This window comes from Delphinapterus leucas, chromosome 4 (genome assembly GCF_059928025.1).
Source record: "Delphinapterus leucas isolate spDelLeu-1000000601 "Yukka" chromosome 4, BTC_Dleu_Yukka2, whole genome shotgun sequence".
In the NCBI taxonomy this organism is placed as follows: domain Eukaryota; kingdom Metazoa; phylum Chordata; class Mammalia; order Artiodactyla; family Monodontidae; genus Delphinapterus; species Delphinapterus leucas.
The window spans coordinates 45,959,624-45,985,087 of record NC_143132.1 but is presented as its reverse complement, the minus strand read 5'-3'; the positions used below and the strand labels follow the sequence as shown (position 1 = coordinate 45,985,087).

The 25,464-nt window shown below is 43.9% G+C and overlaps 2 protein-coding genes across 16 annotated transcripts in view; one reads left to right on the top strand and one right to left on the bottom strand.

The window, feature by feature from the left end:
- Positions 1–17,960, top strand: part of RIOX2 (ribosomal oxygenase 2) — a 28,684-nt gene extending 10,724 nt beyond the window's left edge. For 4 of the 12 annotated variants that reach the window (XM_089910425.1, XM_089910419.1, XM_089910426.1 and 1 more), the window contains 8 exons: positions 1,357–1,485; positions 7,949–8,052; positions 11,478–11,580; positions 12,343–12,514; positions 14,381–14,469; positions 15,985–16,071; positions 16,515–16,631; positions 16,838–17,960. In XM_089910425.1, coding sequence (XP_089766551.1) covers positions 1,357–1,485; positions 7,949–8,052; positions 11,478–11,580; positions 12,343–12,514; positions 14,381–14,469; positions 15,985–16,071; positions 16,515–16,631; positions 16,838–16,933 — 897 coding nt within the window. In that variant the 3' untranslated portion in view covers positions 16,934–17,960. Of the gene's footprint in view, positions 1–1,356; positions 1,486–7,948; positions 8,053–11,477; positions 11,581–12,342; positions 12,515–14,380; positions 14,470–15,576; positions 15,862–15,984; positions 16,072–16,514; positions 16,775–16,837 lie in introns of those variants that run through there. The other 8 variants (XM_089910421.1, XM_089910424.1, XM_089910420.1 and 5 more) reach the window with 7 other exon arrangements.
- A 601-nt stretch (positions 17,961–18,561) lies between these two features.
- The window catches only part of CRYBG3 (crystallin beta-gamma domain containing 3), a 111,837-nt gene continuing 104,934 nt past the window's right edge, over positions 18,562–25,464 (bottom strand). For all 4 annotated transcript variants that reach the window (XM_022582740.3, XM_022582815.3, XM_089910416.1 and 1 more), the window contains 3 exons: positions 20,823–20,981; positions 19,483–19,642; positions 18,562–18,689 (listed from right to left, as the gene is read on the bottom strand). In XM_022582740.3, coding sequence (XP_022438448.3) covers positions 18,601–18,689; positions 19,483–19,642; positions 20,823–20,981 — 408 coding nt within the window. In that variant the 3' untranslated portion in view covers positions 18,562–18,600. The remainder of the gene's footprint in view (positions 18,690–19,482; positions 19,643–20,822; positions 20,982–25,464) is intronic.

Sequence of the window (25,464 nt, the reverse complement as noted above, 5' to 3'; positions counted from 1 at the left end):
GCCGGGTCTCTGCCAACTCTTCCTGTGTGGGCTCTGCAGAGCTTGACCTCAGTCACCGGGATGTTGGGCCAAAATTAATCCCATCAAACTGGTTTCCTGCTCCTTCAGAAAGGGGAGATTGTTTATTTACTAATATAAAGAGCCACACATTCCTCCGAAATAGGTGTTTTTTGAATTTTCTACAGAAAAGTGTGATTGGCTTTTTCTTTAATTTGATAATGTATGGTCTTTAATAAGGTGAGGTCTTAAGTAATTCTTACATCTGCTTTCTTTTGTCCTTTTTCTGTAGCTACCAAAAGTATATATTTTTTCCATTTGTGAAGATCTTGGGGCAGCTTGAATGAAGGTCATGGTTTCACTTAAGCACTGGCGCCTTGACAAGTGTTGATTTCATTCTCATGTGGCTGCCAAAAAGAGTTAACTCTTTGGCTTAGGTATTTCATAGTTTTATTTTTGTACCAAGACAATGTGTGAACACAGAATTATTAGTAAAAATCCTCTTTTTTCCCCCCTCCTTTGAGAGCAATTTGATATCAATACAGTTTCCAAAAAATTTTTTTTAAAAATATTTCTAATAGGGCTTCCCCGGTGGCACAGTGGTTAAGAATCCACCTGCCAATGTAGGGGACAAGGGTTTGAGCCCTGGTCTGGGAAGATCCCGCATGCCGCGGAGCAGCTAAGCCCGCGAGCCACAACTACTGAGCCCACGTGCCGCAACTACTGAACCCCACACACCTAGTGCCTGTGCTCCGCAACAAGAGAACCCACCACAATAAGCCTGTGCACCACAACGAAGAGTGGCCCCAGCTTGCTGCAACTAGAGAAAGCTCGCGTGCAGCAGTGAAGACCCAACGCAGCCAAAAATAAATAAATAAATTTAAAAATATATATTTCTAACGGAACTTTAAAATATCTTTGGTTGAATGAAGAATAAAAAAACTTGACATTTTCCTATGTGCCAAGGATTGTATTCAGGATTTTAGACACTCAGTAATATCTGAAGCTTGGCTTTTCCGTCAGAGATTATGGGCTTTCAGCTGCCTGATGGAAGATTTAAAAGAATGAGATAGTGGGATAGATATTGGGATATAAAGAACTCAGCGAGTCTTTCATGAAAGTGAAAAGAATGACTAGCCCTCCAGTGTCAGACTTCACGATTACCTGTTTTTAAAAGTGAATACCAGTAGTGGCAACTTTAAGTGTATAGTGAAATGTATCTGTGATCTTTTATTTTTATTTTTTTATCTGAAATTTGTGATTCATCTAAGCCCTGAGAGGGCTAACACTCTAGAAGCACTTTGCCTCATGAGTTGTCTGGAGGCTCTCTGACACTCCGAGGTCCTGTGCTTCCTGTAGGTTTTCATCCTGCAGCTGGAGGGAGAGAAACACTGGCGCCTGTACCACCCGACGGTGCCCCTGGCGCGGGAGTACAGCTTGGAGGCTGAGGACAGGATCGGGAGGCCAGCACACGAGTTCACATTGAAGGTACGGGCCTGCTTTTGTGGGTGCCTTTCCTGAGACAGATTTGGTTTGAGGTTTGTGTAATGGTCCCCGGCAAACATACCCAAGAGGCTGGGGGCAAGTGGCTCTCATTCCAGCTAGCCAGCACAGGGTGAGGGGGGGCTTCTTAAAGGACATTTGGTAGTTTTTAGCTGCGGAAGTGAGCTGAGGAAATGTTAAGTTCATTTTCCAAATCACCTGTCTCCAAATATAATCCAAGTGCAACAGGAATGAATTATGAATTCAGTAACCACTGACTTCTCTAGAGCAAAAGTGGAAGGCATGGCCAGTGGTCACCGCTGGGTCGTAGGCTGCTTGAGCAGAGCACGGCCAGGGACCCAGTAGTTTTTTTTGTTGGTAAAATTCCAGTCTGACCCCTTTTCCTCCTGATTGTGCAGTAGACTCTCTGCGCTCCCTTCCCCCTGCATATAGTACCCAGAAGAATAGTCATCACGAAAGCCCTTGAGGAGGCTTTCCCCAGGAAGCCAGGTGGCTCGAGCATGTGCTGGTTCGCTGGCATCTTGCTGCTGAGAAAGTGTGTCTTTGAGCAGTTAGCTGGATGGGATCATAGCCAGTCCCCAGCAGGTGGGGTTGTTGAGGAAAAAAATCTTGGATAAGAATAGCTGCATAATTCAATTTTATACCTTTTCCTACAAAACTTAAAATTTAATTTCCTTCAGTGGTAATAAGAAAATAGGTAATTTAAACCATACCGAAGATTCTAACCAAACTTGCATATGGTTACTGCTTTTGTATTTCTTGTGTCTTGACGTTATACTTAGTATCTAATTCCTACTCAGGGCCTCATAGCTCTTTCTTGATTTTAAGATCTTTGCCTGCCTGCCATAACGGGGAGAAACAATCTCCCTTTTTAGGATGGGTGCCTGTGTTATAGGGGACTTGAATAAATACAACAATAAAGGTACCGTTCTTCATTTTTTTTTTTATGCTCTTGGTCAGCAATCAGCAAACTATGGCCCATAGGCCAGAAATCTGGCCTGTTGCCCATTTTTGTATATAAAGTTTATGGAAACACAGCCACACTCATTCCTTATGTACTGTCTAGGGCAGAGTCAGCTAGTTGCCACAGGGATCACGTGGCTCATAAACCACAGATATTTACTGTCCGGCCCTTTACAGAGAGAGTTTGCCAACCCTGCTCTTGGCTGATTATTTTTAAGCCAAAGACTAAGCTGTCCATGGTCTCTGAGGCCAGGGCTGAGTTACCCAGACTGACATCTGGCTACTTGCCCTGCCCGAGTAGGTCGGGCTTCATGGTGGCCATAGAGGGCATGGGACTTGCAGGAGACGGAGCATTGCACGCTGCTCATGCCCATCCTGGTCCCAGTTCACTACGAGAAGCCCTGAGTCTCCTGGAAGGAGAAAGACAGTGTTGTGTCCTGTGGGGATTTTCAAGTTGTATGTCTGTTGAGTTTTTAATCAGTGGAATTCTTCAAATGAAATCTTGCATAAATGCCCAGTGTATGAAATCGAAGATCTGAGTCGCTCTGGGTGGGGGTGGACTTGGGGGCTACGATGAGCGGTCTGGAGCCCTCCTCACCCTTCTTCCTTCCTACCCAAGTGGCAGCCTGACTTGTACGTCTGCCAAACCTGAGGTCTTGGGGTGAAGACCACCCCTATAATGGAAAGACATCTCTGTGGCTTGGGGATCTGACAAACCTGGGTTTGAATTCAGCTGCTGTCACTTACGAGCTGCATGTCCTTGGGCAAGTTATTGATCTCTGTCTCAGTTTCTTCTTTATTAAAATGGAGATCATAATGTTTATCTTGTAGGTTGTAAAGATTTAAAAATATTACTTTGATGCTGCCTTTACAGTGAAATTCCATGGAAGTGATGGCTATATGTCAATGTATTGCTGCCTGTCAAATTAGTACAAACTCTGTGGCTTGAAACACAAATTTATTGTCTTGTAGTTCTGCAGTTCAGAGGTCCAAAAGGGGTTTCACTTGGCTGAAATCAAGGTGAAATCAAGGTGTCAGCAGGACTGTGTTCGTTCCGGAGGCTCTAGGGGAAAATTTGTGTCCTTGCCTTTTCCAGCTTCTGGAGGCTGCTCACATCCCTTGGCTCATGGCCCCTCCCTCCGACATCAAAGCCAGCAACATGGAGCTTGGTCTTTCTCATGCTGCCCTCTCTCTGGTTCTCTCTTCCAATACCCTCTTCCACTTTTTTTTTTTTTTTTTTTTTTTTCAGTACGCGGGCCTCTCACTGCTGCGGACTCTCCCATTGCGGAGCACAGGCTCCGGACGCACAGGCTCAGCGGCCATGGCTCACAGGTCCAGCCGCTCCGCGGCATGTGGGATCTTCCCGGACCGGGGCACGAACCCGTGTCCCCTGCATCGGCAGGCGGACTCTCAACCACTGCACCACCAGGGAAGCCCTACCTTCTTCCACTTTTAAGGATCCTTGTGATTACATTGGGCCTGCCTGGATAATCCAGAATAATCCCCCTGTCAGCAGCCTTAATTCCCCTTGTCCGTGTAACCTAAGTATTCACAGATGCCAGGTATTAGGATGTAGACATTTTTGGAGACCCTGCCATAATGGTCTGTCTTCATTTCCTCGACTCTCCCACTGTTGGGCACCCTTTCTAGCAGGGATTCTTCCCCATTGTTCCTCTAGAAATATTCTCAAGGGTACCTCCACATTGTCAAGTACAGCGGTTGTACTTGACAACCTAGTCCCCTCTTAGTTCTGCCTGTTGTCGGCATTTGACATAGTGGGTCACTTCCACCCTGTCCACTGGCTTCCGGGATGCAACCTTCTCTTGGTTCTCTCTCCACCTTCCTGACTGTCCTGTTCATTCTCCTTTGCTGTTTTGTCCTCAGTCTTCCTACTTCTCTAATTTGGGGTACAGGGCTCATTTCCTGGACTTCTTTGATCAATCAGCATCCCCTCCCAAGGTTTCAAATACCCTCTACACTGATATATTTTAAATGCTGTTTTAGATCTCTAGCCCACATCTCTAAACTCTAGACTCATAATCCAGCTGCCCACTTAATGTCTTCCCTGGAAATGTGAAAGATACCGCAAATTTAATATTCCCCAAACCAAAATCTCATGCATGTCCTACCCTGTCCCCAACCTCCTTCTCCCTGCAAATGTGTCACCCTTCTTCTACTTGTTTGGGGCAAAATCCTTGGACATAGATTTATACAAAAGCCTGCTACCTAGTGTCCCCTTTGCAGACTTTTCTGACATAACAACCATGATGATCCTTTTGTGATCCTGTGAACCCTTTGCCCAGACCTCTACTGTCTTTCTGTTAAACCCAGAATAAAAGCCAAAGTCCTTTTTTTAAAAACAATCAATGCTTTATTACTTAAATGGAAAATTGATAGCACAGTAAGTTTTAATGATCTAATTAATGGAAAATTATAATAAAATTTCTTTAAAATTTTTTTCAACATCCTAGTGTACCACCATATTCATTACCATTGTGTATATTTTCAAAGGCATTAATATCAATGGAATAATTAAAGACAATGAAAATGGAACTCATTTATACCCAATTCTCCTTTTCTCAAGGCTTTATGCTGCTGGTTTATGTAGCCTTTGGATTGAAGCCAGAAATATTTTTTTCCTTGGTTAAAAAAATTAGCTTTTCTAGTTCTTTCAGAATAAACAGAAACAGGACAGTGGTATGTCAAATGGCTAATTGTCTTATCATTATAAAAAAGCCGAAGTCCTTAAAATGGTCTAGAAGGCCCTGTAACCTGGCCCCTCTGCTGCCTGCTCACCTCACCTCCCATCACTCCCACCTTCACTCACTACCTTCCTGACACACTGGCCTAACCGATGCCCCTCAACCTGCCAGGCACGTTCCAACCTCAGGACCTTTGCACTTGCTCTTCCCTCCGCCTGGAATCCTTTCTCCTTGGGTCGTTGCATGGCTGGCTTGCTCGTTTCCTGAAGTCTCTACTGAAATGTCACCTTAGCAGAGTGAGGTTTAATGGACCATCCTGGGTCAAATAGCACCTCTAATCCCAGACACCCCCCGCCACCCCCCACTTCCATCAACATCATTCCCCTCCTCCTCCTTCTGCTTTTTTTGTCTTCTTTGCATTCGCCATCACTTGACATTACTTATTTGCTGCTTTATTTTATCCTTCTTGCCCCACTAGAATGTCTTCATGTGTACCTTCTCCCTTCTCAGATGTTTTTCTCTTCTGGAATGTGCTCCATCAGGGCAGGTCTTTGTTTTGTTCAGTGCTCTCTACCCCGGTGCCTAGCACAGGTCCCTGGCGTGGGTGGTGGGCAGGGAAGGGTTAATCAGGTGTTTGTGGGATGGATAAATGAATGGGTGGATGAAATATGTACGTGAGGGCCTCAGTCACAGGGCTGGCCCACAGACTCTCACAAATGATACCTGTAATTATGAGTAATGCATTTGTTTACTTGAAGTACTAGTTTCCCTGTCAGATTGGTGTTATCCAGGGCAAGATAGCTCTTATGAGTACATATATAATTACTTATGTATGTACTTAACATTAAAAAAAGAAGTTTTTTTAATCTGATATTTCTTGAGCTCTTTCTCCAGGGCCCATGCTCTTAACCAGTGAGACAGAAGGCTTCGCAGGGCTGCAGAGAGCAGATAAGCGACTCCCAAGATTCCCTCTCCTCTGCTCAGGCAACTGCTATATACAGAATGTTCTTTTTCTGGTTGGGATTAGGGAGGAGGAAGCTCCAGGGCAGTAGTGATTTGGGGAAAATATTTCTGTTCCGTGGCTTGGGAAAGAAATAGGACAGGGTGGAGGAGGCTCACCTGCCCAAGAAGTGACTGATCTTTAGTTACATATAGTGTTTAGGTTCAAATGAAGGGTCACAGGGTTTTTCATCCATTCTTCCAGACATCTTTTGAGCCTCTGGTGTGTGCTGGATGCTTAGGTGGTTTAGGCCCTGGGGATACAAGATGGATATGGACCCTGCTTGGAAGAGCTCACAGACTCTCAGGGACTGGCAGGTACAATAAGAATTATAATACAGCCACAGCCACTTGCCCAGCATTGCTCCAAGAGCTTTCTGTTTTTGGCCGTGCCGCGCGTGCGTCATGTGGGATCTTTTTTTTTTTTTTTAACATCTTTATTGGGATATAATTGCTTCACAATGGTGTGTTAGTTTCTGCTGTATAACAAAGTGAATCAGTTATACATATACATATGTTCCCATATGTCTTCCCTCTTGCGTCTCCCTCCCTCCCACTCTCCCTATCCCACCCCTCCAGGCTGTCACAAAGCACCGAGCTAATATCCCTGTGCCATGCGGCTGCTTCCCACTAGGTATCTACCTTACTACGTTTGTTAGTGTGTATATGTCCATGACTCTCTCTTGCCCTGTCAAAGCTCACCCTTCCCCCTCCCCATATCCTCAAGTCCATTCTCCAGTAGGTCTGCGTCTTTATTCCTGTCTTACCCCTAGGTTCTTCATGACATTTTTTTTTTCTTAAATTCCATATATATGTGTTAGCATACGGTATTTGTTTTTCTCTTTCTGACTTACTTCACTCTGTATGACAGACTCTAGGCCCATCCACCCCACTACAAGTAACTCAATTTCATTTCTTTTTATGGCTGAGTAATAATCCATTGTATTTATGTGCCACATCTTCTTTATCCATTCATCTGTCGATGGACACTTGGGTTGCTTCCATATCCTGGCTATTGTAAATAGAGCTGCAATGAACATTGTGGTACATGACTCTTTTTGAATTATGGTTTTCTCAGGGTATATGCCCAGTAGTGGGATTGCTGGGTCATATGGTAGTTCTATTTGTAGTTTTTTAAGGAACCTCCATACTGTTCTCCATAGTGGCTGAACCAATTCACATTCTCATGTGGGATCTTAATTCCCCGACCAGGGATCAAACCCACGGCCCCTGCATTGGAAGTGCAGAGTCTTAACCACTGGACTGCCAGGGAAGGCAGCTCCAAGAACTTTTTTCCTTTAATCCTCAAAATAACTCTGTGAGATTTGGGGTGATTGCTTCCATTTTACACATAAAGGAACTGAGGCCTCGGGAGGTGAAGTAATTTGCTGGGGCCAACAGCCAGTGAGTGTAGCCTGTGTATGGCTCTAAAGCTCCTATCCTCACTGCCCCCTTTGACGGGTGTGGAGGGCAGGAGCAGGCTTCCCAGGCACAGGCTGTCACCTTGATCCCAGGGTGGCTTCAGGTGTATCTGGTCTCAGCTTATGAATAAAGAAAGTGACTTCAGGCTCTGGAAGCCTCTCCAGGATTGGGGTTCATGGTGACAGGTTCACAGACACAGCAGAGCTAGACGGGTGGATACCACAGAGAACGGCATGCAGACCACTGCTCGAATCACCACATAGAGGTTTCTAGAATGCAGAACTGAAACTCACAGCCTTTCTAGAAGAACGAGAAGATATCCTCCCTACTAACTCCTTTCCCCCCTTTTTTTTTCCCTTTAGCCGGGAGACTTGCTGTACTTTCCCAGAGGAACCGTTCATCAGGCGGACACTCCCTCAGGGCTGGCCCACTCCACGCACGTGACCATCAGCACCTACCAGAGCAGGTGAGCACTCACCTGCAGCCTTGCGTCCCCGACAGCTCCGAGCTGTGGCCACAGCGGCATGTTCAGGAGACGTGAGGGAGTTAGCTGCTTCTCTCCTACTTACCTGGCCCCGGGGTTTCCGGCTGACTTCCTATTCCTTCAGCGTCCTACCTGTGCCATTGACTCACTCGTCTGGGCTTCCTCCTGGCCTGTCATGACCCTGACTCCACAGAACGCTGGGAGTTGCCCAAATAAAGGCTCCCATGGTTTGGGAAGATAGAAGCATAGCTGTGGGTGTGACAGTGTGTTCGTGTTGCCAGGCTGGGCTTGTAGTCTCTCTCCCACACCCCTATCCCCCGCCTCTCTCCCTCCCTCCCTCCCTTCCTCTCTCTCTCTCTCTCTCTCTCTCTCTCTCTCTCTCTCTCTCTCTCTCTCTCTCCTCTCTCTCCCCCTCCCCCCGCCCCCTTCAAATTTTTTTTTGATTGTGGTAAAATATTTATAACATAGAACGTGCCATTTTAACCATTAAGTGTCCAATTCACTGACATTAATTATATTCACACTGTGTGCAACCATCACCACTACCTGTTCCCAAGACATTTTCATCACCCCAAACAGAAACTCTATCCATTGAAACCTCTGGGTCTATTTTAAGGCTTCCATTTTATTACAGTTCATGAAATTAAAGTCAGAAAGGAAGTCTGGAACAGTGAGTCCTGAAAGCACACGTGCTAAAAACAATTCCAATTAAAACCATGTTCCCGTTCAGCAAGTGCCTCGTCACATGACAGGGCCAGGGCAGCAGTGCCCAGTGAGTCATTTCCTGGTAGCAGTGACCTCAATAGTCCAGGTCCCATTAAAAACGCCAGTCATTAATTTATTCATCATGCAGCACTACACCTTGTGCTAATTGCTGAGATTGTAGGCATTGGACTGAAGGCGCTTTGAGAGAACTTACTCTCTGGAAGTGGTGGAAGGAGGGGAGAGAGGCATGTAGTTACCAAACAGTGTGACACATTCCATCATAGGTTTGCAGAGGAGACTCTGGGAGCACAGAGGAACGCACTTAGCTAAGCCGGGGCCTCAGGGAAGGCTTTGGAAATGACTTGACACCCAAGCTGAGGGAGATTTACAGGATGAGTAAGTAGAGGTGGGTCAGGAGGTCAGAGTAGGAGAGGATATTCCCGGCCTGAGGGACAGCCGGACAGCCAGTCGCCTCCTAACTTCAAAGCCGTATCTTGCAGAACAAGTGAGTAAGCATTCTTCTGCCTCCCCATCTGGCTTTTCAGCGAGAAGTGAACCCCCTGTGTTTAAGAGACAGGAGGAGCTAGCTGGAGTCTGGCCTGAAGTTAGGCTCTCTTTGCCCACAAGTAGAAGCTAAAGCTTGTTTGGGGCTTCCTTTATGTAAAATGCCCTTGTCACCGTGACTGGTTAGGTGCCTTGCATAGCGAGAAACAGTCTCTGAGGGCAGCTCAAGAAGAACAAAGGTGACTGAGGGGGTGGGTCGTAGGAACTGGGGAAGGGCAGGCTGCAGGGAGGCTGAACCAGAAGTTCGTTCTGGACTGAAGCAGCTCTGGGCCCTGGCAGCCACATATTGATAGTTTGGCCCCATGAATGTCCATCTTCTGGTGTCCCGCCGTTGAGGTTACTCAGCTGCTCCCTCTTTCTCTAATGCTCCCTCTTTTTCATTTCTCTTGGTTTCCTAGTAATCAGTTTTCGCTCCCTTGTTTTCCTTCCTCGGTTTCTGTTTACTCACAACATTGGCTCATCACAAGCCATCCTCAGTTACTTCTCTGACCTCCCTCGATCTCGTTGAACCTATTAGCTTTTGCTTCCACTGAGTGCCTGACTCGCTGTTTCCCAGTCCCCAGGATGAACTGGTAGCCTTCCCTGGTCCCACCCACCCCCTCTGCAGGCAGCAGGGCTGGGGAAGAGAGGTCTGAGTTACAGAGGATGCCTGCTGGGGGCTGTGGGTAGGCACCATGACCCGTGCATCTAAGCTGGATGCCGACCTGGGCCTTTGTCAATGGGGCCGGTGCTAGAACGGGACAGATGTAACTCGAGGACCATCGCTCCCCGGAGGTGTCCCTATGCTTTGGTCCTGGTGCTCCTTAAGGCCTGTGGCAGAGTGAGGACTTGGGCCTTTTCCTAACCCCTCTCAAGGGTAGCATTGTTGGAACATTTAGGGCCAGCTGTATGAGACAGTGGCCTGTCGATTTGGCTGCTTTACCAAAGTGAACCCCTCCAGAGGTGTTATTTCCAAACTTTGGGAAGGCCCAAGATCCGTTTTCCTAGAAGAACACAGAGCTCAATTTAACTGCACTTAAACTCCTCTGTGAGCTACTGCTGCGTGACTTGTACCTGGGACCCTTCAAAGGACGATATTATTTCAGGCTGCTGAAAGGTCTCTATGGTCGAAGTTCAGTCAAAGGTGTGAGGTTGGGTGTAGCATTATGTCACAAGTGGTGAGGCTACCACGGAGGAGTGGACGTCTTGGGGGAAGTGTCTCTCATGTGGCTTTTGTCCTCTTTTGCCACTTTTCCAGGAGGGAAGCATAAAAGTGTTAATTTTGTTACTGAGTGAGAAGCAAAAGTCATACTGTGAATTTCCATCTTGCACGCAGCTAGCAATTTGAAATCTGCTGGTGACACAGAGGAAAATTTTAAACAGCTCAGAAGTGTTTAAAGAGAGCAGCCCCACAGCGTGTGCTTCTCACACTGGCACACATTGAGGAGCGAGCGATTCTAAATGCCCCAGAGAAAGCAGAGGCAATTGAACTCTGATGCTCGTCCCGAGATGGTATTTTTGGCCTCTAGCTTCTATCTCCTACCCCAGTAAAACCACTGCCAGGGTTTAACAAGTTGCAAAATCAACTGTTTTGAAATTGTTGATGTTGGATATTTTGCTGAGGAATTTTTACAGGGAACCAAGGAAGATGTAGTGTTTAACTGTTGAGATGATTACACAGTCCGGGGATCTTGCTGTTACCCTAAATGTGTTGCTTTTGGACTTTTTACACATAAAAATCTTTTTAGGTCCTATAATGATTGAGGGTTAAAGTTTCCTGCAAAGCTCTCCTCAAGTCTCTGTGTTATATAGTTGAAAATATTAAAAAAAAAAAAAAATTGGTCCCTTAAACTTCCTACTTTATGACAGTCTGTAATTAATTCTCTGGTATCTTTACATTTAAGACAAATCATGAAGGAAGCCTAGCTTCCCACCTTTAACTTTGCACCTGAGTGTCTGGGATGGGAAGTAAGGGAAGACTGACTGATGAAGGCCGTAAGTCTTTACGCTGAGTGACGTGAAATTAGTGGAACTCAAGGCGTCAGGGCAGGGGAATTGGTGTGACAGTTTGTAGCTTTAGGCTTTTAGTAATCAGTGTTCTATGCACATTTCTTATGTGTTCACTCTTTTTTTTTTTTTTTTCTTGGTACACGTTCCAGTTCATGGGGAGATTTCCTTTTGGACACCATTCCAGGGCTCGTGTTTGATACTGCAAAGGCAGACGTAGAGCTACGGGCCGGCATACCCCGGCAGCTGCTCCTGGTAAGGAGTAAAGGCAGGTGGGAAAGGCGGGGTAACCACGGCCCAGGCCAGCTGAAGCTGTGGTTCCCTCCTCGGGACCCCAGAATCCTCCCCGTGTGAGCCAAGCTTGTCTTCTCCCGGGCACGGTGGTTTGCAGAACGAATGGAGTGCTGCACATTGCATGCCGCCCAAAGGACCAACAGTGTTGTGCAGACGGCCCGCTTCCTGTACTTCATGGCGGCAGTGGCAGGCACTGGGAGCTCTGGCTGAATCAGTGGTTGAATGAATAACTAACCTGGCTTGGGAACTGTAGCCTGAGCACACGTGAGATCACTAGTTAGGACAGACCCACTGGAGAGCCTGGCCTTGGTGTGCTCCCTGGCTTTCCTGTCCGTCCTGGTTTTACCTTTGAAACAGCGGCCCTGTTGGCTAGTTTTGAGAAGTTGAGTGCATTAGTGCTGAGTTGAGCAAAGGGTGCTTTTGCGGTCTGAAGCAGACACCTTAGACAGTGATTTGCTTTTCAAAAGGCAAAGCCGAGACTGTGCCATATTCCCAGGGATCCCTCTTTTCAGGCAAAATCCTGAAAATTGATGTTTTTTTGCAAACGGTAGGCAGCTTAAGATGAACAGTGGTTATGAGGAAATAAAGGGATACTGTTCTTAAGGGAGTGACATGGATCTGCGTCTGCCCTGGGTGATGGTGGTCAGTGGACTACTCCAGAGACTGGGACCTGGGCAGTAGGGTCACTGGAGTCTGGGCCCGGACTCACTTCTGTGTTTCTAGCAGGTGGAAACCACAGCCGCTGCAACAAGAAAATTAAGTGGCTTTCTGAGGATGCTTGCAGACCGGCTGGAGGGCACCAGAGAACTGCTTTCAGCAGACATGAAGAAGGATTTTGCTATGAACAGACTCCCACCGTACTATGTGGGAGATGGAGCAGAGCTTTCAACACCAGGTAGAGCTTTGCTCTTTTCTTCTAGGTGGTCAGGGGCTAATGTGGGATATTTTGAGCTTTTCTGGGTGGGCACCTCTTTGAGCTGATGGAATGTATGAAGCATTTGAGGATTAATGTGGGTCTATCCTTAGTGTGAGGTTGGACAGGACATGCAGCCTGATGGGGAATGAGAGCCCTGTGATTTGGGGTGAGGAGTATGTGTGGTTAGGGCCCCTCTGGAATTCATCATCTTCAGGAAGTTTTAAGAACTTGAACATTGAAATAATCTTGTTGGAATTAACCCAGGGATGGGTAAAATGTTGCCATCAGCAGGGGAACTACCAGAATGCCCAAGATTATCAGACCTTCTCCCAAGTCCCAGGTGACTATTTTGTGACAGGTGTCAGGTACAGATGACACTGATAGACTTCTGGGTGGATGGTGATACCGGTGTTCTGGAGCAGAGACCACACCACACTCCTGTAGTCGGACAAAGCTGGGTTTATTGACTTGTAACAGGGAAGAGAGCACGCCACTGGGGGCTGTAGGCACCTCGGTAAAAGGATGTTGGAAAGGATTTATAGGATTTGGGTTTGAGTTAGGTGATTTTCAGGAGGGTTCAAGGAAGCAGGGCTTTGCTCGGGATTGAATGCTGTCGGGAAAAAGGAGGGATTCTCGGATTGGGTCTCCTGTAAATCTTAGCCAGTAGCAGGAGGAGTGAAATGAAGCCAAGGTGACAGTTGGTAGAGCAGCAGCAGCAGTCACTCAGGTCAGCCAGGATAGGGCACGTTTGGCCTGAGTTCTGACCTGATGATGAAGTGGTCTTGGTTTTGTCTCGATCTCTCTCAGTCACAGCGTGGCCTTGCTTAATATCGGGGTTCTGTGTAATGGCCTGTGTTCAGCTGGAGAACATGGAGACACAGCCGTGAGTGCCAGGCTGGCTCTCAGGCTCCTTCTCTCTTAGTCAGGTACAGGGAGAGTTTCATTTTCACTAATTTTCATAAAAGCCTTATCACCAGTGGAGAACCACTGAGATACACACTCTACAAGGTCCCTTCTAACACTGATTCTATGTACATTTTTATTATAGTCTCGGGGGTGGGGGGAGTTTAAAATTTGTTTTTGATAGCATCTACTCAAAATAGCACATGTTTTCCCAGCACATATTTTAATCTTTAGCAGAACAGTGTTCTGAGTATCAGCTTATGGCCCAGGATATGTTATCCAGAGTTTTCCTTGCCTTAGTCCTTGTAGTCAATAAAGTTATGCTCTCTCAACTCTTTCTCCAGCCAGAAGACCCTGTAAGGCTGGTCTGATTGTAGTGGCTGCTTTTTCACTAAGTTAAATCCAATCTAGGAAAGAGTAGTTTTTTCTGTGGACTTTATTAGGTGGCTTTTTTATGACACTGCACTTGACCTACACAGGCTGAATAATTTGCCATGGTCATGGAACTAGTAATTGGAGGGGTGGTGCACTTTGAGCTCTGGAAGTCCTTTCAGAGTCCACATGTGGAGCAAGCAGGGGATAGAAACTGGAGATGTGAGAGCATTCTGTGCAGAAGGCATGGTGGCCCTGTCTGTACTGTGATAGTATGTGCTCCCCGGGTACTGGTGACAACTATTTAAATGAACTTACAGTTAGATAAATAACAACAGAAGTCTGTATGTGTGTCTTCAGTATGAGTTCCATCAAGATGTAAGCTACACTTTTCAGATCACCGTAAATGTCAGGGAGAGTGAATACTTGAGCTGGAGAGGGCACCCCACATTTGGATTCACCTGCAAATTGTTACTAAGTGTACTTCCTAAATAGTTGCTCCTGCAGGCAAGTTTGAGCCTGCTGCTTTCCTCTCTGAAAGATGGCTTTCCCTGTCTCTGGGTTTTCCAGGTGGACAGTTACCGGGGTTGGACAGCACTGTGAGGCTGCAATTTAGAGACCACGTTGTCCTCACTGTAGGACCCGATCAGGACCCATCCGTGAGTATCCAGAGGGGAAGGGGGTTCCGTTCTTCTCAGGGCATTTCCATCACAGGCCCCAGGTTATCAGACTGACAAATGGCCCTGCCCTCCTCCTTTGGGCATCCACCTCCTCACAGCTTAATGCCATCTCTTTAGATCAGATCATGCCCAGATCTCACTGTTACGGTTCCAAGGTTTCCTGCCTGTTGGGCATTTGAGGGCTTGTCTTCGGCCCCACCGATCCCTCCTCCTTTTCTCTAAGTAGTAATTAAATGTCTGTTCTCGGTCTCCTAATTCAGGCCAGGTTGCCTTTGCTTAGACGGCCGCAGACCCTGTGCATGCGTCTCCCTGTCTCAGTCCCTCTCCCATCCTGTATACGGCGCAGACCTGCCTTTACGTATGGTTTTGTTGATGGTTCTTCTCAAAAAATCTCTATTCTGTAGATGATGGAGAGGAGAATCTACATTCCATGCCCTTGCCACCTAGCCCAGTGGTTCCCCAAACTGGCAGATTACAGTCAACTGGAAAATTTTTAGAACTTACAAGTTCCTGGGCTTCGTCTGGTGTGGAGCCTCTGCACTTATTTTGAAAGCACCCCACACAACCCTAAAGCCCTTGGGAACTCTCCCATGCCCTGTGGCTTCACCCTGTTCCAGCTTTCTTGGGAGGTGTCCAATGAATGTCTGGAGGGGATGAGAGTCGGGGGGCACCTAGATGTCTCCATAACCGTATTTTTCCAGCCATCAGGGCCAGACCTGGAGAAGACTGGTTTATAACATACATATAAAACCTAAAAAGTATATACTCCCACATCCCCATTTAAAAAAAGAAAATCCTAGTTATTCTGATTGATAACCAATCAATCAGTTTGAGGCATTCTATTTCAGGCTAAGGCTTTTGGTCCTTATCTGAGTGAGAGGTGACAAGGAATTTCTAAGGGTTCTGGAAGCGATAATAAACTGCACTGTGTTAAGGCGGGTGGAGAGGGAAGGGAAGTCGAGACCATTCGGGAGCCTACTTTACTATACGTGGAATAGAAGTTTTTATAGATCACATAGCTGGTATTTCTTAGGAATTAATATTTACTCTGTGGTGTTCATAAATTGTCCATTTATGTATACCTAGGAATGCCAAATTTTTCTGATGCAAAAAGATAGTGCAGGTATGATGAAACGAAAAACTTGAATGTTTCATTGGTAAGTTGATATATAAATGGTTGCTTTTTCATTAGGTCGTTTCTGAAGATGCTGTTATCTTTTTAAAATTTGCTGCATACAAATAGTAATCTGTGAGCACTATAATGAAATACGTTCATTCTACATTGCTGTGTATATATCTATATTTATCTGTATCTCATAATTTTTTTGCCAGAAGGATTCTTTAGTGTTCAATAAATTTCACTTAAGCACTTTCACTTAAGCACTGAGGCATTAAGATTTTTCTTGGTGTTGACCTTTGTTATTGGAAAACCCTCCTAGTATTGAAGTGCTCAATATTTTGGTGTTGATGACTTGCTGTGTTTTTTTTTTTAAGGATGAAACTCGAGAAAAGATGGTTTACATCTATCATTCCTTAAAGAATAGGAGAGACACACACATGATGGGAAATGAGGAAACAGAGGTTTGTTCCAACCTAAAATGCATGTCTTTCCTGCGATTTGGGTGGCTGGGAAGAATCTGTTACCTTTGATTTATGGGTAATGACCTTTTTTATGACTGCAGTGTGGACTTCACATTTCACAAATTGACAGCCCTTGCACAGGGATGATTAAGTCAGACATTTCTGTGATATATGTACCCACTTTAAAAGATACTAGGACCTGTGGCCTTGTGGGAAAGGTGTAACTCTCAAAGGATTAATGTTTCTTACTCTATAAAATAGAATACCTTTCATGAAGTCTGAGTTTTCATATGGGAATTAGCAACTTTCGTAAGTTATCTAATGATAGTTTGTAAGTAGCTTATCTGAAACAAGTTTCATACTTGTGAAGGATATCAATAATGATGTATTGAGAAATTACGGAAAATGCCACCCAAGTGACTAAATAGTTTATCTTTTTTCAGTCTCATGGACTTCGCTTTCCTTTATCACATATCGATGCACTGAAGCAAATTTGGAACAGTTCAGCTATTTCTGTCAAGGACCTGAAACTTACTACAGATGAGGAAAAGCAAAGCCTGGTATTATCCCTCTGGACAGAATGTTTAATCCAAGTAGTCTAGTGCCTTTGCTTCTTTTTAAATATGTATATATAAAATAGTAGACACTTGGTTCAAAGCAACAGGGGCTCCCTAGCATGTAAATCTTTGCAGAATCAAGGACATAGTGAATGTAACTTTCCTTACCTGTGTATCTAATAACATAACATGAGACCTACCTGTTACAGGTGACCAGTTGGCCATGTGTACTAACAGAGGTACATAGAAGAAAGAACAGCAAATTACTAAATGTCCCAGAAGGTGACAAAAACCGTACTTCTTGACAAGTTTATTTAATCCAGTGTGGTAGAAAAGGCACAGCTCAATAAATGTATCATTTAAATTTACATGTTGTTACCTGGCTTTGTCTTTGTTCTTTGGAAGAAACAACTTCTTTGAAGAGCCTCACTGGCTCTAGAAAAATTTTAAACAATTAACATGAAGAATTTTTTAACTTGGTTTTTTACAGTGAAAATATACATACCTACCTTTGTACACACAAGGCCTCCCCTTAAAATAAAGTTACCCTATAACATCAATTTCATTAAATAATACTGCCACACTAACAGGCACTCACATCTGTGGGCATAAAATAGTTTTACAGATGTTGCTTGAAAGATGACACAAGAGCCTGAGCTTGAAGGGAAGGAAAAGAAAACACAATAATATTTACATGGAAAGACCAAGTCTCTATAAAAAATACTCAAAATAGTGGGTCTCTGAGTTTAAACAGTTCACTGTTAACATTCTAACGTGCATACAGGTTGGTATTTTTAAAAATAGCATTGGAGACTTTAGTCTCTCTGTATATGAAAGTAGAGCAGACCTTTCTCTGCTTTCTGGCAAAAGTTGGGGCTGAAGAGAACAGTTGTCTCAATGCAAGTTTAAGACCAGCTCAGGAGGGAAAAATGCTTGAGAATTGTATCGTGATGGTGGTAATGATTACCTGAAACTAAGTCAAAGACATTAACCTGCCTGATTTTGCTTGAATGAAAGTTATTTAAAATGGGAGTGAAAAACTGAGTCTTCGTCACATTTTGTAAAGTAAAGTGGTATAGTCAAGGATCAAATACTACTTGGTCTTAATTTGAACATCTGAAATTTCCCCTTACTTCAGGCGAAGAAAAATTTGACTATTCTTACACGTAGGTGACAGAGTCTTTATAAACACTTCTTGAAGGTAGATCAGGTGAGGTCTCAGAACCAGGATAGGTAAGCCCTGGTTACTTACAGTCTTGTCACCCAGAAGGGTGTCTCTGTTAATACTTAGAGTGCAAGGACAGCCGCAGGCTACTTGTGCTTTTTTAGTTTGAAGGACCGAGCAAAGAACAGCCACAGAAAACACTCCTGTACTTGAGCCTTTTCCTTACAAAGCTGAGGTCCCCTCCCTGGGGTCAGTTACAAGTGTGAATACTTACGATGCTTCAGTTATAAAAGCTTCAATAGGGAACCTTTAATGTTTATCTAATACAGCAGCTTAATAGTAAGGTTTATTAAATATGTTTTCAGATATTGCTAAAAATATTATTCATCCTTTTAAAAGTATGACTTGACCTATAGGACTCTGCTTCTCTGTGCCTTGCATTCACACACATCTACTAGGAGATTAATTAACACAGGATGACAGCGTCCTATAATGGCTATCAGGGATAGGATTCGTGTTTGGTGGGAAGGAGAGAGAAGAGACTTCAAGAAGCTTGCTCACCGAAGCTGGAGATCAAGCAGGAGTAGAACCTTTCCCAGAAATCGTTAACGCATTCTTCATAGGAACACTGGATGACTGGCAAGAATATTTTGAGCTTCTCCATGGTTAACAACAATAGTCTTCAAGGTTGGGGAAGAAGTTCATTCTGCTCAGTGATCCCAGAAGCATGAGGACAGGTAGCTTCCTTTTCACGGGGCATGAGGGTCCTTCTCCCTTTGCTGTCTCTCAGGGATGCTGCAGATTCTCTCACAATATTTCAATGTCCCATTTCTGTGTTTCTTCTCCCTCCAGGGGCTCATTTACAATTACATGAGTTTTGTCATAATAATTTCCTCCTAAAACAGAAATCCCAAAAGGAAAGACTATTTGTTCACACAGGTGCTTAGCAATTTCACAGTTTTCACAGGCTTCTGCTCAGCCCACTCACTGTTGGGGTAGATTAATATGTCATTTGTAAAGCGGTCTGAAATGGGAAACTGAGGTTAAACGGGCGTAGCTATTCTTCACCTCAAATCAGACATTACGACTGACTGAAAAGCTAAGTGGTGTAATAGATGTTTACATAAGCGGTGTGCCCTGACAATGGGGTTCTTAACACAGTGCTCTGAGAGTGCTCTAGCTCAGCGGCAGGTACTGGGTTTTAGTTTCTACACCAAGAGTGGCTATGACTAACTCAATTAAAGTGACAGCACTGAATAATATTGGCCCTGACCTTGGCTGGACTCAAAAACAAGTTTAAATGATAAATTTAAAGGACCATACATTTTAAGGACCACAGCAATGCACAACAGAAAGTGAGAAATATTTCTTTAGGAAATGGATGACATCTTATGGTTGATGATGCTTCAAATTTAGAAATGTTCTCAAAGATCATGTAGAAAATGAAAATTTTACAGCTGTACTGATAAACAAAAACCTTTGTAGGCTTGGTCCTTAGGCTTTTTCTTGATCCGTATATAGCTAATTGTTTTGTTAAAATGGCATATCTCGACTTTTTCAAGCATAATTTAAAATGATTTAATATTTCCCTTATGCATAAGGACTTCTTTTACCCATAAGGAGGAGGAGGCTTGGAATTTAAAAGGAATATCCAAGGACACAGAACACTGGGTTTCACCACAGGCCTACCTTTAACATCAAGGACAAGTTGGTCACTGAGGTAGGAGCTGATGGTCCCATTTTTGTTCAGTCTCCACTTCTGCCTGAACTGCCCATGTTCAGTCCATAGGGCAACTTTAGCTCCAGGTATGTCTCGACCACCAATCACATCGAGACATGTGTCACTGGCCTAAAAGGGTCAAGAAATAAATTGGCAGTACTGTGTTTACTAAAATCAATTGGATTGGGCCCCTTTTCTTTCATGTGAACAGATCAGAGACATGACTGTCTAATCTCAAAAGAAAACTAGCATAATTATAAATTCAGTCAACTTTTTAAGTCTTCCTTATGGCTGAAGGAAGGAGATGGTATGGAAATAAACGTACTGAACTAGAGGTACTTGTTTTTAAAAGGATGGTCTGGATCTGACAATAGATGGTCAAAGGTTTGTTGAATTACAATTAAATGTTGAATCCCTGTTAGCTTAAATGTGTAAGGTCGAGCCTGTTTTTCTTACAAAAACATTGGGTGGGCTTCCCCGGTGGCACAGTGGTTGAGAGTCCGCCTGCCGATGCAGGGGACACGGGTTCGTGCCCTGGTCCGGGAGGATCCCACATGCCGCGGAGCGGCTGAGCCCGTGAGCCATGGCCGCTGAGCCTGCGCGTCCGGAGCCTGTGCTCCGCAACGGGAGAGGCCACAACAGTGAGAGGCCCACACACCGCAAAACAAAACCCCCAAAAAATTGGGTGATGTGAAAGATACCCAGACAATAATTACTTTTAAGTGCTTTTCATTTTTGTTGAAGCATGAGAAAATGGTCGATAATCCACTGGTGATATAATAAAACTGGTGTCTTATTCCCCACAGTATCAAACATAATGGAAGGGTTGCAGAAAAACAAAGAAACCTAAATTGTATTTTCTAAGCTTCCTCCAAAAAACAGCAGCTTTCTTCTACCTTCATCGTATATTTTGAAGATGAGGAGGCTTCAACATGTTTGGAATCACAAAGACAGCTAAATTAATCTGGGCCACAGAGCGTAAGGAACGTCTCACAAAAGCACGTTGTCCATTTGGGTACAGTGACTTATCACTGGTTTAAAAAAACCATTTAGGAATATCCATAGTATGTGTTAATCTTACTTTTTACTTAAAATAGAGAATTTTTTGATGTAGAAAATCTAGTTTCTAAGCCCATTTCACCTAGATGCTTCAGTAATATATATGTCAATGTTCTTATAATTATGCAAAAAACTGTTGATAGGAAATTGCATTATTTTATCATGCCATTTGATTTGGCAAGATTCTGCTTTCCAAACGAAAAAGACCAAAGACCGAAAAGCAGGGTATACTATCAGTGGGGTTGGTTACCTTGGATTTAAAGAGTCCTCGACAGTAGTGCCAGATCTGAGTATTCTTCCCACTGTAGGGAGAAATGCACACAGATGTTGCCCTTGTGTCAGCTACATTTCCGGTGACTGTCAGATACTCATCCTGGGCTCGGTTCTTTATTCTAATGTACACCGCAGGCTGTGACGGGAGGAACAGAGACATTTTGAAAATACCTTTTGAATCTGGAAATCAATCTTTCCAAAGGAGAGCTTGAGGGGGATGTGAGAGGTAACAGAATTTAGCTTATTTATTTATATCTGTTTCACTTTAGCAGATGTGTGTAAATTAATATTTTCTATTAACAAATCCTTACACCACAGAGCACACAGCTTAAATTGTACAGTCTCTACTATACTTTTTCTGAAATACACTCTTTTGGAAGGGTGAAAGGTAATAGTTTCATTCACTCGCACTCCACTGTGGCAAGGGACAGTGCAGAATTAGGCACTTAATGAGGTTCACTCACTAACTACTATGTCCCAGCTGGCCTGAGGAAGGCAGAGGAGTAGGAATAAGGGCAGGGTACTACCTACATGGATGTAACAACAACTTAGCAGCGACAGTACGATCATCAGACATACTGGCTTGAGCTATGATTAAGTGCCCAATGAATGCTATGGGAGGTCTTGAAAAACCCAGGTAGCTGAGGGCCCTAGTAGCACTGGTAATTTCTTTGTTTATACTTTGTTGACCTTAATATGTCAAGGAAAGAGACCATGCATGTAGGTGATCACTATGTAGGTATTCAAAAACTGGGTAACAGAGGACTTCATCTCCTGGGCCTGGCATATATACAAGAAGTTTGCAAATAAAATATTAAATCTGGGACTTGCCTCTATGGGTAACAGTTATTATTTATTGAGACTTAGTCCTAAATGGTTTCTGGGCCACAGTCAGAATTAATGACCAGAACAACCCCTCAAGAAAGTACAATTATGACCCGCATTTTTGTAAATAAGGGTGACGCAGACAAGGAGGAGCCAGGTTTGTCTGCACCAGAACACTCCCTCTTCACCCTGATGCTCTAAGGCCTGTGTGAGAAATGCACTAGTTACTCTCAGACACAGGGAATGAGACCGATTCCAAAAGTGGCAGTGAAATAAGATGACAAGAGGACACAGCACATGACTGAAGCTCCACGGAAACTATTCTTTCAGCCCCAGGACTTAGGCCTCCAGTCTTAATGTAATATAACACAGGACACCCAACATCCCCACCTTGGGTCAGGTGTTGGCATTCCAATTACAACCCTGTCAAATAATAGTAACACATGATCTGTTATTTAACAAAAGAGCACTTTCACTCTGAGAAACGTAAGTGCTAGGTAAATTCAACAAGGTATCATGGTAAACCCACCAATGAATATTCTATTTTGAAACTTAAGATGGGTCAACATGAGACCAGTTAAAGTTTGCCTTCCTAAGGAAATAAACATTCGGAGCACTTAAATGAGCAAGTAGAAAGACATTTTTTTTTTTAACCTGGTAATTTAAAGCAGGTGAAAAAGACCTCTACTAGGCAAAATGTTTTAAGTGTTTCAAACCACTACTTCCACATTCATAGTGCAACAGTAGGTACTTAACTTCCTATAATTCAAAAGTCTATAAATCATATAATTCTATAAATCTCCCACTGCAATTAATTCTGGACGCTTCAGTACATTCTTTGCTACAGTTTCCTTACATTATATATATAAGAAAACAGGTGTGACCTTCACAGATGACAGAGTTCCAATTATGTTAGGACCAAACATCACAGTTTTAATCCATTAACTCAAGCAAGGTACTAATTACCCTTATTACACACTTGTAGTCTGACTCCTCTGTAATTATACATTTAAACACCGATATGCAGATAATTACCTTAGTGACTTCCTAATTCCCAAGCTCAAAGAGGATCACATTTTAATGATTCCTGAATTTCTAAACAAGGATATAAACTAAAGCAGTGCCAAGAGCTTTACCAAAAAGGAAATAGGACCCATGATACTGTTTCAGAAACCTAGAATTCCTTTGCTGCGTTTCAAAGCTGTGGCCTAAATAAGGAAAGGAAAATAATCTATTAAAATACTATTTTGAAATTAAACGTTTAACCAGGAATAATTTCCCAAAGCACAATGCAAGGCGAATAATATATAATGTTAATTGTCAAAAAACTACGTAAAATCAGAGGACACTGTTCTAGCTATTCTTTATCTCAGGGCCCTGAACAATAGGCAGGGACATCCTTCCCCAGCAAGGAACCCCCTTTCAAAAGTGAGGAAAATGTTCTCAGCATCCAACTTGGCTTCTAAAGTTTCTAACAACATGGGATTAAGCGTTATCATATAGTCGGTAAAAGCTAAACCAAAATCCCACTTCAGCCGTGCTTTTTCCCCACGGCTTTTCAGGGCGGTTACCCATCATCTCATGTGACAGGACTGAGGAATAAGCAAGATGTGAGGGTCAGGAAATCCTGTACCACACACTCTGCCAAGAAAGTGCACTGATGTTTAGTATCCCTCAGTAGGGCATCTCTGGTTCTCTCAAAGGACATCATGAATAAAGAACCTTTCAAAATAAATGTGTTACCACAGCAATATGAGCCACGTGTTGTGTCAGACTCTTATTTAACCCTCACAGTGATACTGAGAGGTAAGCAGTGTGATCACTGTTTCATCAGTGAGGAATCTGAGGTGCCAGGAAATAAAGTGACTCACCCCAAGTCATAATGCTTCCGAGTGGCAGAGCTAGGATTTGAACCAACAGAACCAGAGTGGTAGGGATGAGCATGGGGTGTGTGTGTGTGACAGAGCGAGAGAGAGAAGGGGGCAGCAAGACCAATAATTAGGGTAACTTTATTGGCTACCATTTATTTACCACTTATATGTCAGGTCTGAAAATCAGAGCCTCAGCATTTATACCCACTATGCTACCTACACTCGCTCAGTGCCTGAAGTATATGGTACCACACTGTAAATGCTTCTCTTATTTTGGAGGAAAGTAGGGTGTGGTTGTTTTAAGAGCACAGATGTTAGAGCATAATAGGTATGGGTTCAAATCCTGGTTCTGACACTTGGATGACTTTTGCCAATTTGCTTTCTCTCTCTCAGCCTTCTTTTTCCTTCTAGAAAACAGGAATACAGTTGACCTTTAGACAATGCAGGGGTGAAGGGCACCAACCCTCTGCGCAGTTGAAAATCTGAGCATAACTTATAGTCGGCCCTCTGCATCCTCGGTTCCACATCTGTGGATTCAACCAACCTTGGATCACTGTAGTACTGTAATGCTGTAGTATTTATTGGAAAAATTGGAGTATAAGTGGACCCACGTATTTCAAACCCATGTTCAAGAGTCAACTGTAATAACTCCTACCCTAAAGGACTATTGTTGGAATCAAGTGTGAAAGTGTTTCTAAAGGGTTCAGAGAAGTACCAATGGCATATCTGCTGGCCACAGTACCCCTAAAGCCTAGCATGGGTTCCTACCCTCCGTGAAACCTCCCACCACTCCTACACATGTTCATGCTTCCTTCCTCTGAATCAGGCATTGCCTGTGGCTTTTAGATGATTACACACTGTTTTGCACATTTCTTAGCTTTTAATTTTTGTTTTTTTTTTGCGGTACGCAGGCCTCTCACTGCCGCGGCCTCTCCTGTTGCGGAGCACAGGTTCCGGACGCGCAGGCTCAGCGGCCATGGCTTACGGGCCCAGCCGCTCTGCGGCATGTGGGATCTTCCTGGACCGGGGCACGAACCCGTGTCCCCTGCATCGGCAGGCGGACTCCAAACCACCGCACCACCAGGGAAGCCCCTAACTTTTAATTTTCTAAAAAAGTTTTAGTACAACTTTTAAAGGTTACTTTCCATTTACAGTGATTACAAAACATTGGCTGTATTCCCCGTGTTGTACCATACATCCTTGGGCCTATCTTACAGCCAATAGTCTCTACTTCCTACTCCCCCTCCCCTATATGTTAACCCTCCCCAGTCTCCCCACTGGTAACCACTAGTTCTCTATATCTGTGCATCTGCTTCCTTTTTGTTATATTCACTAGTTTGTTGTATTTTTTAGATTCCACATGTAAGTGATATCATACAGTATTTGTCTTTCTCTGACTTATTTCACCAAGCATAATGCCCTCCAAGTCCAACCATGTTGCTGCAAATGGCAAAATTTCATTTTTTTGTATGGCTGAGTAGTATTTCATCGTATGTGTGTGTGTGTGTGTGTATACATACATACATACACACACACACACACATCACGTCTTCTTTATCCATTCATCTGTTGATGGACACTTAGGTTGCTTCCATATCTTGGCAATTGTAAATAATGCTGCTATGAACATTGGGGTGCACGTACCTTTTTGAATCACTGTTTTTGGTTCTTTGGGACATATACCCAGGAGTGGAATTGCTGGGTCATATGGTAGTTCTATTTTTAGTTTTTTGAAAAACCTCCATACTGTGTTCCACAGTGGCTGCACCAATTTACGTTCCCACCAACAGTGCACAAGGGTTCCCTTTTCTCCACATCCTCGTCAACATTTCTTTTTTGTCTTCTTTTTGATAATAGCCATTCTGACAGGTGTGATGTGATATCCCATTGTGGTTTTAATTTGCATTTCTCTGATGGTTAGTG